The sequence below is a fragment of the Glandiceps talaboti genome, chromosome 10 (genome assembly GCF_964340395.1).
Source record: "Glandiceps talaboti chromosome 10, keGlaTala1.1, whole genome shotgun sequence".
NCBI lineage: Eukaryota > Metazoa > Hemichordata > Enteropneusta > Spengelidae > Glandiceps > Glandiceps talaboti.
The window spans coordinates 10,692,577-10,706,397 of NC_135558.1; the positions used below are offsets into that span (position 1 = coordinate 10,692,577).

General features: G+C 34.7%; 1 protein-coding gene across 1 annotated transcript; it reads left to right on the forward strand.

Annotated features, from left to right (window-relative positions):
- The first annotated feature begins 259 nt into the window (after positions 1–259).
- On the forward strand, positions 260–13,480 carry LOC144440899 (TNF receptor-associated factor 2-like). The gene is made up of 8 exons (XM_078130346.1): positions 260–328; positions 4,369–4,708; positions 5,996–6,074; positions 7,937–8,035; positions 8,514–8,678; positions 9,498–9,572; positions 9,979–10,065; positions 11,688–13,480. Exons 2-8 carry the CDS (start codon positions 4,386–4,388, stop codon positions 12,699–12,701), a joined length of 1,842 nt encoding a protein of 613 aa, XP_077986472.1. The 5' UTR covers positions 260–328; positions 4,369–4,385; the 3' UTR covers positions 12,702–13,480.
- The last annotated feature ends 341 nt before the right edge of the window (positions 13,481–13,821 follow it).

The window sequence follows — 13,821 nt, forward strand, 5'->3', positions numbered from 1 at the left end:
TAATATGATGGCTGATATATTATTGTACTAGGTACCAATTTTTTATAGCTTATATAATACTCTACTAGGCCCAATTGGTGATTGATGTGCACACTCAATGGTTTGAAATGAAAAAGGAAGGTAAAGTCCTTGTTTCTTGTTGTACAGTAATTTAACAGTAAGCTAGCGGGTTCGATGTTCAAGGTCAAAGGTCATATCTGTCTGCTTTGTGTTTGCCCCTTTTTATGTTAGTACTGGTCTGTGGTGGTAGGTACATGCATACATGCTCATTCTAACGGTGGGCATCTAGAAGAGTAGTCGTACTCCACTTTTCCCTCTCCACTATTTGGTAAGTTTTTTTTCTGGTCTTTATCCATAATGTACATACATACATATACATATGGATATACATACATACACGCGCGCGCGCACACACACACACACATACATACGTGCATGCATACATACATACATACATACATACATACATACTAGCTGCAATAATTGTAGCGTCTTGTTGCGGTTTTGTGGGTTTTTTCGTCTGTTTTGGTGACTTTTTAAGTTTTTGTGTTTAACCCGCACCTAACGTTAGGTGCGGGTTAAACACAAAAACTTAAAAAGTCACCAAAACAGACGAAAAAACCCACAAAACCACAAAACCGCAACAAGACGCTACAATTATTGCAGCTAACATACATACATACTGTGAGTCTGCTCATACCAAGACCATGGCTCACCTCTTAGTCATCTAGCGTTCTTGGTTGGTCATGGCATGGTGCACTCCTAGCTCTGGATTTATACGCTGCGGGGGTATGGATATGGGGTGTCGAAACCCCCCGCGCATCGTATCCAGAGCTAGTGCACATCCACGCACACTCCGATACCTCATCACAGTCACACGGGTGTTGATTTACATCAATGCATGTAATCTATAAATACAATATGTTGGCTCAGTTTTGAAACGTATTCTGTTAAATAACGCCCCCTTTAAATTTTAATCCTCTGACTGTTTCGAAAGGTAATTTAGTATCGCCAGAAAAGCTTCTGATCGTCTTCCGTATAACCTCTGACCTCGCATATGTATGCCATGCCAAACTGTCACTGGTCTGTGATGGCAGGTACGTGACGTGATATTAATAAAACATCGAGTCGTACAGGGTCGTAGACAATTTGTTTACATAAAGTGCAGTGTGCATAACAATGCTTTGTCTGTGTCCTCGCATGGATGTATTATTAACAATAGTCGCATTTGTTGTGATTTTGAGTTGTCTTTTTAAAATTGTTTTTCTGGTTTTTTAGCACAACTGAACTGAGGTTCAGTAGTGCTATAGGGATCGCCCGGCGTCTGTCTGTCTGTCTGTCTGTCTGTCTGTCTGTCTGTCTGTCTGTCTGTCTGTCTGTCTGTGTGTGTGTGTGTGTGTGTGTGTGTGTAAACAACTTAAACTCAAAAACTGCTGAACCGATTGCCATGATATTTGGTGGGTCCATTACTTTGGGTGTCTAGTTGGGAAATTGTTCAAATCAAAATGATCGCATCACAGATGTGTGATTTGGGTCAAAAAATGTTATTTTTGGTCAAAAAACTTAAACTCAGAAACTACTGGGCAGATTGGTGCGAAATTTGGTGGGAACATTCTTAAGGGGATGTAAAGTAAGATTTGTCCATGACGGGATGATTCCATCAGTGATATGCAAATTAGGGCTAAAAATGTGTCTTTTTGGTTAAAAATCTATAATTCCAAAACTACTGAGCAGATTGGGCTGAAATTTAATGGGAATGTATCTAGGGATGTATGGACAAAGAAATATTAAGCATACCATGATTCCATGAGTGATATGCAAATTAGGTGTAAAAATGTTCATTTTTGGTCAAAAACTTATATCTCAAAAAGTACTTGGTCACCGAGTCTGAAATTTGGTGAGATGTTTCTGCATGTTATTCTTCAAAACATTTTGACAAAATTGGCCCTAGCTACCATGACCACGCCCTTAGCAACAACCAAATGGCAGTATATTTTGGTCAAATAACATCATATGGTAGGCAAATGAATAAACATTCAAAAAATGTATGCAAATACCGTAGCAACCATGACCACGCCCATAGCAACAGCCAAACGGTCGTGTATTTCACAAAGATAACAACTGGGATTAATAGACAATTGAATAAACGTTCAAAAATGTATGTAAATTTGCCTAGCAACAAGACCACGCCCATAGCAACAGCCAAATAATCATGTATATTGCAAAGATAACAGGAATAGAAAGACAAATGAATAAACATTCAAAAAATGTATGCAAATGTGCCTAGCAACAAGACCACGCCCATAGCATCAGCCAAATGATCACATATATTGCAAAGATAACAAAGGGGATTAATAGACAATTGAATAAACATTCAAAAAAATGTATGTAAATATGCCTAGCAACAAGGCCACGCCCATAGCAACAGCCAAATAATCACATATATTGCAAAGATAACAACAGGAATAGAAGACAAATGAATAAACATTCAAAAATGTATGCAAGTGTGCCTAGCAACAAGACCACGCCCATAGCAACAGCCAAATGATCACATATATTGTGAAGATAACAATGGAGATTAATAGACAATTGAATAAACATTCAAAAAATGTATGTAAATATGCCTAGCAACAAGACCACATCCATAGCAACATCCAAATGATAGCATATATCGTAAAGATAGCAATTACATGGTTGGATAGGCAACTGGATAGTCATTCACCAAATGAACACTTATTGTTCGCATGTTAGCATTTTTAAAAACTGTACAGTTTTGCTACAACGCCATTGGCGGTATTTTTTTTCGTTCTGTCGTTTAACCGGAATTTGAACAAACGTATGACAATTAAACAACAACAAACACTAGTCACTGACACTACAAGTATATTGCAGCCATGCTGCACCCAGATGCTACAAGCTACAGGCCTATACAGGGGAATATGTCCATAGCCAGACCAGTCCAAATGTACAAAAATAAATATGTCCTGGTACGACATAAACACACATAGAAAATACAAAGAAAAGTTAAGCAAGAGATCATTTCAAAATAGCAAAAGAAAATTGAGGTCAGAATGACAAACAAAATACCAACCTTCAAGAACAAAGTGAAATATCAGTGTTTGATATATAGTTGTTGTTTGTCAACATGTGTTTGAATATACTAATATCACCATTATTCAGCATTATATTTATATTCTGCAACTTGGAACAACACCTGACATGTTGCCATATGTTCTAGTGAATCAGCGGGGTAGGTCCAACTCGGCCCATTGCCAACTCGGCCCAGGGGATTACCAACTTGGCCCAAGTGATTGCCAACTCGGCCCATTGCCAACTCGGCCCAGGTGATTGCCAACTCGGCCCACATGATTGCCAATACGTTTTTTTTTATACCTCCATGGTGATACCAACTCGGCCCACTGTGTCGTACGTTAATTTGTCATCATAGAAATGATATTCTGAACAAGCAGATACAGAAGACAAACCAAGGTCCATCCAGACTGAGCCTAGTCCTACTGCACTCCTGCACTTTTAAGGTACACAGGGACGAATCGCCTCAACTATTTTGGACTATGAACTTTTTATAGCAAAGTCATGAACGTCAAAGAGGAGAAACAGGAATCACAATCGTATTGAACTTGAGGCGAGTTGAAACTTGGACTAGTTCAACTGGGACGAACAGAGTGGGCCGAGTTGGTGGGGCGAGTTGGCAGAGTGTGGGCCAAGTTGGTGGGGCGAGTTGGCAGAGGGTGGGGCGAGTTGGCAAAGAGTGGGTCGAGTTGGACGTGCACCTGAATCAGCCTGTATCAAATTATTAGTGTATAGCTGTTTGTTCACCAATGACATGAAACATTCAGTAATATAATATGCAGACAGCCAACACTGAAAGCAGCACATCATGTGAATTAATGTTTGAATCATTACCATTTGCAATGGCGTCACATATAATGATACAGTCAAAGACTATAGGCTCATGACAAGCAAAGGCAGAGTATGTATAATAATAATACACATACAAAATTAATACATATAAATACAAATGTACTTTAATAACTTTTTAAAAAGGCAACAGTTACCCTGCTCTTTTAATGAAGAAGCTGAGCACTCACTGTGTGAAATATGGAAGCATTAGCATATGCCAAATTATCATCACAAACTTTTTAAAATGTGGGTTCATAAAGCTGTAGAATTACATGTTTCTTGATGCTTTTATTTTAGTAGACCATATTGTGATCCACTGCTCCTGATTGAGTATATTACATGATTCAAGCTAAACGTGAACTATACAAGCTAGCTAATGATATGATGAGGTTTATATAGATTATAAAAATATCATGAAAATACTAACTTTGTGGTATTTTATTTCAGGTGTTTGTGATATTCAAATGCATATGAAAAGATACAGTGCTCTACTATATATATACAAGTTTCTTGGTGAAGGCCGAGATTCATACATCATTATTGATCAGTCACCTGTAACTGTAGCAACTCTAAAAAACGATCCAAAGTTGGAGATAGCCACATTATTTCTGGAAAATATACTACCAAACGTACCAATTACTATGCCAGGATATCAAAGAAATGTACTTGAACTTGAATCTGTACTGAAATATCTGTGTATTTTGTGCCAGCTTGTCTTACGAGAGCCGATTCAGAGCATATGTGGTCATCGCTTTTGTAACACTTGTGTACAGGAGTTCATACACCAGTAAGTTTTCATTCCAATCTAATGACTTTGTTAAACGCTTACTTGTAAAGTCAATATTACGAGAAGGGAAGAAGCTACTTCATGTCATTGTATACTCTTATTGCCTGGCTATGAAAACACTAGTACATGTATTGAACACATATTGCCTGGCCTATATTCGGGCTATAGCACCCGTTCATTACCCCCTCATGACTATGAGTTACCAGAATCACATGCGGTTTCCCTTGGCCATCAGCCTCGGGAAATAGCATGTGATTCTGGTAACTCACAGTCCCTTGGGGAAATGAACGGGTGCTTAGCCCGAATATAGGCCAGGCAATATGTGTTTTATAATATACCTTATGCTGTTAACTCGTGGTGGCAGACGACAACCTCAGAAGCTGCCATTTTGACCTGCTGTGAACTCGCGCTGGTCACGTGACCATGTAATAGTTGATGGAACTATTTCCTCTAGGGAAATAGTCATTCTATTTTCCTATCACATGACTGATTCTAGTGAATCATGGCACTGCATTATCACTAGGTATATTATAACTATGTCTATTACCCCAAAGGTGTTATGCTGCAACTACCATTTTCCCAAGGCTGAGGGCGAAGGGAAATTGTAGCTAGATAACAATACCTGGCGTAATATGACATCTGCTAGCCCAAATAAGGCCAGGCAATAAGTATTTTAATATATTTAATACATTCTTTTCATAGTCCAATGCTATATAACTTGCCCTAGGGAACGTTATATGACTAGTACACGGAATATGCAAATTAGGGTCACTATGGGCCACTAGTCCATACCACATGACACTGAAGATTATATAAAAACAATGTGTTATGATGATACATATACAATGGAGTTATGATGTGTCTTCATAGTGGTAATTTAAAATTCTCTTGAAAATGAAAGAAGGGGTATATTCATTTAAGATATGTAGATCTTTTGTTTGCAAGTGATTTTGACTTCAAAACTTTCTGTGTTGGATTTACGTATTCATGCATACCAATGCTGTGAGCTCATTTTCTAAAAATCCCTTCACCTTTTTGTTTGTTTGGGTACACATTATTTGGGTAAATAGTTACACTAATGCTGAGAGACAAATCAGTAAACACCCCTAAAAATTTTGTATAAGTTTGAAAGTTTATATACATTTGCAGTTGCAACACCCTCTTGAATTTTTTTTAGATATAATATATTTATCACTGTTTTAGATTTATCATGATTAATCTGTATTTCACCAGCTGTATATGTTGTATGACGTATTAAAGAACAATTATCTTTTCTGTATATTGAAGGTCTACAGGACGTAATAAATGTCCAAAATGTATAGAGGAAGACCCTGATTCTGAAGATAGTGTCATTTGCCCTGAGGAGGTAAGGAGAAAGGAATTATAAAAGTACAATAAACAAGAAAAAACCTTCACACTCAATCATACAGTCATGCCTTGGATGACATGTCAATAGCATACTCTGTCAAAAAAACAAATTTTGAGTGGCTGAAGGTTGTTGATTATTAAACCCAAAAAGATAAAAATCGTCATATCAGATTATTAATAGTTGTATGACTTGGTCATAGAGCACTTTGCTTTGTATTTCAAATAACGTTTTCTCAGAAAATTCTGTAAACCCGCAACATGTTCACTCACGTCTGTCACTAACAGACTTTTTAATGCTCATAACTTGACCTTCATATCCTAAACAACATGAGATGACAATGATTTGACCCTGACCCAGTGTGATCAAACTCTAATGTTTAGGTCGGCTAAGTTGTTTGGTTTTTATCTTGTTACATTTTGTATTGTTGCTTGAATCGACTTGTGTGACTAGCTGACCAAATACTGCAGTTTTTAATCAGATTGTCTGCTTATCTTGATAATGTTGAATTTTAGCTCTGATAAACAGCTGAAACAATCAGTGATAGGATGACGTGATGTCACAGTTTCTCAAAATGAACACTGACAGGGCATACTTGCCTTTGTTATATCAGAAGCTAAATTCAGTTTTTTAGCGATACCAAACATGGTATAAATCACTTATCACACATTTATTTTATCAATAGAAATTGAAATGTCATTTGATTGGACCTTTCCTTTAAATCAACTTTTGTGACACAACTGTATATGTATTTAAACTCAAAAGTAAGGCAATCTTCAATCATCAATCATGAGAAGAAGCCTTGTGATATTGCTATGTCAAACACCAGTATTGCAAAATATCTGTTACACCACAGCATACTAATAACGCAGAGTTACTCAGCCTGTCACGTAGGTACGTAGTTTTGTATGCATGTCCTGACAGAGGACAAACATGTAGTACAAATATGTATTGTCAGTGCTGTAAATAATGTATATGTCTGGCAATTTGTGGCTCTTCCTTTGATATAAATCAATCATTCAATTCAAACTTTGCACAAAGGGTGATTTTTTTCAAATATCTCTCAAACCAAACAACCAAACAATTCCTTATATGTGATGTGCTTTTTTTTAAAGAGAGGTGTGTTTAACTATACTTAGAATGGTTGAGGCACTTTATCTTAGCTGGTGTCACAGTTATATATATATATATATATATATATATATATATATATATATATATATATATATATATATATATATATATATATATATATATATATATATATATATATATATATATATATATATATATATATATATAGTAATTGATGTATCATAGAGTGTTAACACTTGATAAAATGTACTGTATATTCTGATTATAGCAAATATAAATGTTTCCCTTGATCAATAGCTTTTCATACAGGCATAATTATTTACAATATGCACCTGTAGTGTGGAAAATTTAATAGCCCTGTTATGGTTTGGAAGTTGAAAATTTATCAGTCTAAACACATTTCCTATATAGTCCATACTGTTTATAATTACATTCTTTCCCAAACTGAGATCATCGGTGTTTTAGCTATGAAAGAATAAGGGTATTTCCATAACGTCAGCTTTTCATTCAATTATTTGCACCGTGGATAGTCTATTTTTACCATGTTTGGAAATGTATATATGTACCAGTAAATATTGGCGTCACGACAAGAAAAAATGGCATGTTTATTGAGTTTAGTTTCGTTTTGTATATTATACTAACAGTGATTGCATGTATTCAGTTTATTGTCAGCATTACTTCTAGCCTCATCAATCAAAAAAGATTAGTTATTGTATTCTTGGAAATGTTCTAACTCATGTTAACCTTTCACATTTCACTATTTACAGGTCAATCCTGACTATGCTATCAGACGAGAAATGAAAAGACTTCCCTCAAAATGTGTCAATCATGGCTGTTCATGGAAAGGATCTTTTTCAGAATATATGGTAAGTGGCGTTACATTTCAGCTGACAAAATTACTTGAAAGCAGATCAGGATTCAGTTTTGTTTTCAAAAAGTGGTTAGCTTGATTAAGAGATTAGACCATAAAAAACTGGGAAAAATGTCATTTTCAGCTCATTCAAAAGAATGATAATATCTGTGCGATTCTTGATGATCATACAAGACAGTATAAATTTCACTTCTTTATGTATAGAGGTTGTAAGAAAGATTAAAAATCTTAAGAAAAAAAACTAATGCTGTGTGGTATCGAATCATCTCGTTACCACTGTCTAGCTCAATCAATGAGAATCATGAACCAAAAGTTATTCATTTAAATAAGTAAACCCCCAACTGTTAGAATAGTGTAAACAATGTATAAGTAGCATCCTGAGATGGCAAATGTACCATTTTTGGACATTACATAACTGTTGTCATTTTGCCATCATTTTGTAATTACTAAATATGTCAATAACTTTCTTTCAGGAACATGAAAAAGATTGTAAATATTTGAAAGTAATGTGTCAAAATCAAGGCTGTTCAGTTAAAATCAGAAAATCTGATCTCAAAAAGCATCAGCTAGAAGAATGTGAGATGAGACTAATATACTGTGAACTCTGTGGAATTCAAAAACATTTTAAAGATCTCCAGGTAACAAATTTTACAGTGTATGAACATTTGTCCCTTTCCATTATCAGGAGATTTTTATTAAGTGACTCCTAAACTATAGTCTAGATGTGATACATTTGGGCTCATTTTCTCCGATATCTCTATCCACCGTATAGTCAAATGACTGCAGCTCTAGTATGACATTCCGTTCTTACCACTGGCAACGGTAGTTTAATTCTATCGGTGCGTTCATATACACATGATGACGTTATTGTGTCCTCAAGTGACTCACTTTCAGATTGGAGGTTGAGTTTGTAGTAAACTGAACAAAGTAACTTGATCACTTTTCGGTGTGTGATAAAGTACTACTGACATGCTCTGTAAACCCTTTTCCCCAGCAGGAGACTTGGCCAGATTTTTGGTAGATTATAATTCATTTGACTGTATGTGGAGAGAGAGATCATAGAAAATCAATCCATATGTATAACATCTAGACAAACTAAACTAATAAATACTATACCTCAAAGTTTTCTTGATGTTATGACTGATTTTAATATACCCTAATATTGTTTATCGCTAACATTAATAATATTTTTAAAATAAAAGAATGGATATTTTTTATCTTAAGGTACAATATGCAGATTTTAAATATAAATATATTATACTGTATTCTTTTTTTCATTAAATTATGTAATTGTCATTTTGGCCTGTGGTCTAAAAGACAAACAAACAAACAAACAAACAAACAAACAAACAAACAAACAAAAAGAAAGCAAAGATAAGATGACTTCCCATGAATAACAATCACTTAATTAGCTTAGTCTGAGCTTGTGTGATCAAACATATTTTTTTACATTTCAGATTCATCAGCTTACAGAATGTCCAAAGACACCTATTTCTTGCAAGTTTTGCTCAAAGAAAATATTAAGAGAAAAAGTAAGTAACTATACACAAGTAAAGACATGAAATGTGCAATCAATTTAATAACTAGAATTTGATATGTTGCATAATTCATTTTATTTTTACGAACTTCAAATATTATTCCTTGTGTAGTAGTGTGCATGTTTATATCATTAACTAAATGAAGAGTTGACACTTTCTAAGTGATGTTTGTGTGTTATATTTTTGGTGTCTATCTCAACATGAAACCTTGTGATCAGTCTCACTGATCTTGATACTTCATTTAATAGCGTTGTCTGGTCTATGAAAAAGAACTGAAACCTGTTTCTGTTTCAATCTATGTATAATTATTATACTTCAGTAGTTACATTACATTCTGTGTCTTATAATGAGATAACTAGTATCAAATTGTGATCATTGCATCAACTGTCTTTATTTATAGCTCCAACAACATACAGATATTAGAAGTGGTGATTGTAAAAGAAAAAGACAATACTGCAAGTTTCATGACATTGGATGTGATGAATTGGTGAGTTTAATTCTTGTAATTTTTCTGCATTACAATTTGATTTGAAAAGATCTTGAGAAAGACAAGATGTGAAATTTTTGTAGGACTTATATGTCCTAAAAATACACAATTTGCCTCATACTTCCAAAAGTTTAAAACAGACACCATTCAAGTGTCTATACCAATAGTGATATTATAGTGAGACTTTGATCTTTGGCCTTGGCAATTACGTTCAAGGCTAAATAGCCTGTGGCTAGGCACATTAGAAGGGCAGGTTGTTGTGCGACAGAGTGTGTGGAACGGTGGATAGAGAGAGAGGAGTCACTTCAGTTGTGGCTAAAATCAGAATACTTTATTTCACAGGATAATTAATGTTAAAACTCACCAGCATAGGAAGTGGGATGTAACTAATATTGGTGTAAGGGATATGTTGATAGATATATACAACATCTGTTTATGTAAGCGATGATATTACTGACATTTATGAGATGTACGAGAATATTCTTAAAGTTGAAATGACCTCTGATATCTCCGACATAGCCAACACTTGTCTCTTTACCATAACTCAAATATTTGAATACACAGACTCCACTCAAGTGTCTATACATCCGTATTGCCAGATATTGTGTGAAACTTTTGTCCCAAGAGACACCATTTAAGTGTCTGCATGCCCTTAAGCGTATGGAACTTCAGTGATTAGAAGTAAGCTTTCAAGTCATACACTAATCTTTGATCTTGGCCTTCATCTTCAAGATCAAATTAATTAACAATTTGTCAATAACCTTGGGAGCTTTGTTCATTGGGTACCATTCAATTGTCTGCACCAGTATATCAGAGGTAACCTTTTAGATAAGACACTAACTGATGACTTTGACATTTGTATTCAAGATCAGTTAGCAATTTACTGACTACATTCAATGTGTTCCATGAATAGATACATTTCAAATGTATGTATCGATAGTTTTACTTTAGAAATAAGATTTCTGTGTAAACTGACCTTTGACACAATTCACAATCTTTACATACTAAAGTATCAGAAAGAGTGTCTAGTCAGACTGACCTTCTGTCATACCAGACTCATATAAAAATATCTTTGAGTATAATTGATATCAATTATCTCCTCAATGTAGTGTATTGTGGTATTAAAATTCACATAATTTTATGTTTCAGACATTTCTATGTGTATGTTCTGAATTTTTTTTAGAAATGAATTGTTCACAGACAGCAATGCACAGTACATTAGAGTTAGGGGCTATGTTTTTTTTAATACAGAAGACTTATTTTCATACAAAATCATATTGTTTACCTCAGTTTGAATAAACGAAACTTACCTGTGTGTCATTCTACATCATTTTAAAATGAGGTTAATATTAGTATTTTATCGTAAGTAGTTGTTCAGCTGAAAACAACAGATGGCTATCCAATATTTTTTTCCTCATTCAGCCAGAAGATATTTATGAAATAAAAATTTGTCACTAGTTGTCTTGAAAACATAGTACCGGTAAATAAGCTTCTTGTGTCACTCGTATATTCTTCAGCTGAAGGAAGGAGAATGATTGGAAATAATGTGATATAGTTTAAAACATGAAGAAGAAAAAAAATTTTGAGTGTTCTACTATTTTATTTTTATTATTGTCTTGCAGATTGAAAACGGGAAGCAACCACAGCATGATTTAAAAGCATCCCAAGATCATATGAATCTTCTTTTGTACAAAGTATCAGATTATAATCATTTATCTGTTGATATAGAAGCAAAAAAGAAAGACTTCTTACAAATTTCAACTTTCATCGAACAGCATGAAGGCAAAATAAGTGCTTTGAGAGATCATACCACTAGACTCGAGGGTGACTTAAAAGAGACAGTTTCTAAATTGAAACGATCTCCTATAGAATATAAGGGGGGAGAAATATATCATTTAATTGAGGAAAGTGAGGCCTCAATTAAAGCTCTGAAAAATACTATAGCTGTTTTAGAAAGAAAGGTAACTACATATGAGGGAATAGTAGCTGTGTTAAATAGTGAAGTTGAAAGAAGTGCTGAGATTGTACAGTCGCTGAAAAGAGAGGAGAAGCGCACACGTGAACTTCTAGAAGCCATTGAAAGGAAAGTGAAAGCTCAAGACAGGATTATTGCCCTTAAGGATGTAGTCTTGGCTGAGCAAGACCTCAGAATACAATCTTTAGAAATGGTATCGTACGATGGTATTCTAACTTGGAGGATAACAGGTTTCGCAAGAAAGAGGCGTGATGCCATTTCAGGGCGCACTCTTTCAATTTATTCACCTTATTTCTTTACGAGTAGATTTGGGTATAAGATGTGTGCGAGAATTTATCTCAACGGTGATGGCATGGGAAAGGGAAATCACGCCTCCCTTTTCTTTGTCATAATGAAAGGAGAATATGATGCAATACTAAAATGGCCCTTCAGTCAGAAAGTCACTTTTATGTGGATAGATCAAAACAATAGGGATCATAGCATTGACGCCTTTAGGCCTGATCCTAACTCAAGTTCATTTAAACGCCCAACAGGTGACCTCAACATAGCATCAGGATGCCCATTGTTTATGCCTTTGAGTAAGATTGATACTGGGAGCGAGGCATTTGTGAAGGATGACACAGCATATCTAAGAATCATCGTAGATACAAGTGACTTGTGATCTGTTTGACTAAATTACAGAACATATTACAATGTTGTCAAATATCTATCAATATAGATATACATATATATCTATTGTACTAAACAGCAGAACTAGAATTTATAACAACAACGCTAACAACAACAGTTGGCTAGCTGTTCTGCAGTGTGGTCAAATCAGATTATTCGTCCAGTGTACACAAAATTGATAACCCTGAGGTTAACTATAACATAGATCCTGGAGTAAATAGTATTACTCTAAGGTCCATGGTTATAAGGTGATCAGAGGGTATAGGAATTGTACTGGCCAAGTTAGGAAACCAAAGGATAACTTTGGGCTGTGAAAAGAGTACAGCACTGGATAAAAGGATTGCAGATCCGCATGTAAGTGTTAGGATTACTGATACATTACCACTATACAGATGTATCCCTTCAGTTAGGAAAAATCCTCCATTTGAAGTATATAATGTATGTAATATGGAATGTAGAAATATCTTACAATTTTCGGTTAAAAATAAGGATGCCCTTCATATGTAATGCTCTCAACAATATCAGCACATTAAAATTCATAGCTCTCAATACATCAAAAAAAAAGAAAATATCTAATGAACTTGTTTCACATGTCTCATAAGAGCCCATTGTTATACACCTCTAAAGATGCCTACTAGATGACAGTGAATACTTTAGATTCCTTCCAAAGAAAAAATTATACTCTCTGGGTAGAAATTTTCATTCGTAACTTTCTTACTTAGATAGGTAATCAGAGTTAAGAGTAAATGTAATGATTCAAGTTAATCACATCACCCAATATATATATAGTTGTGTCTGTGATCTGTACATAAATTAGTTTTGTATTTCTTAAGTAGTTATTTTCAGGAGTTCAAATGCTTTATGACATGTTTCATTGCAATTTTCATTATCTTTATTAAACAATTTTCATTATTTCACATATACATTTTTGTTTAAAGTGACATGTATGTATTTCATACATCAAAATGTCAAGTAACAAAAGTCAATTTGACCATACACAAATAATGCATCATTTTATGACATGATAGCATAGTGACGGGAAACAGAATATATTTTTGAGATTTGGTTGACACCAAAAGTAGTTAAGTTATTGTAAGTAAAACAGCAATGAT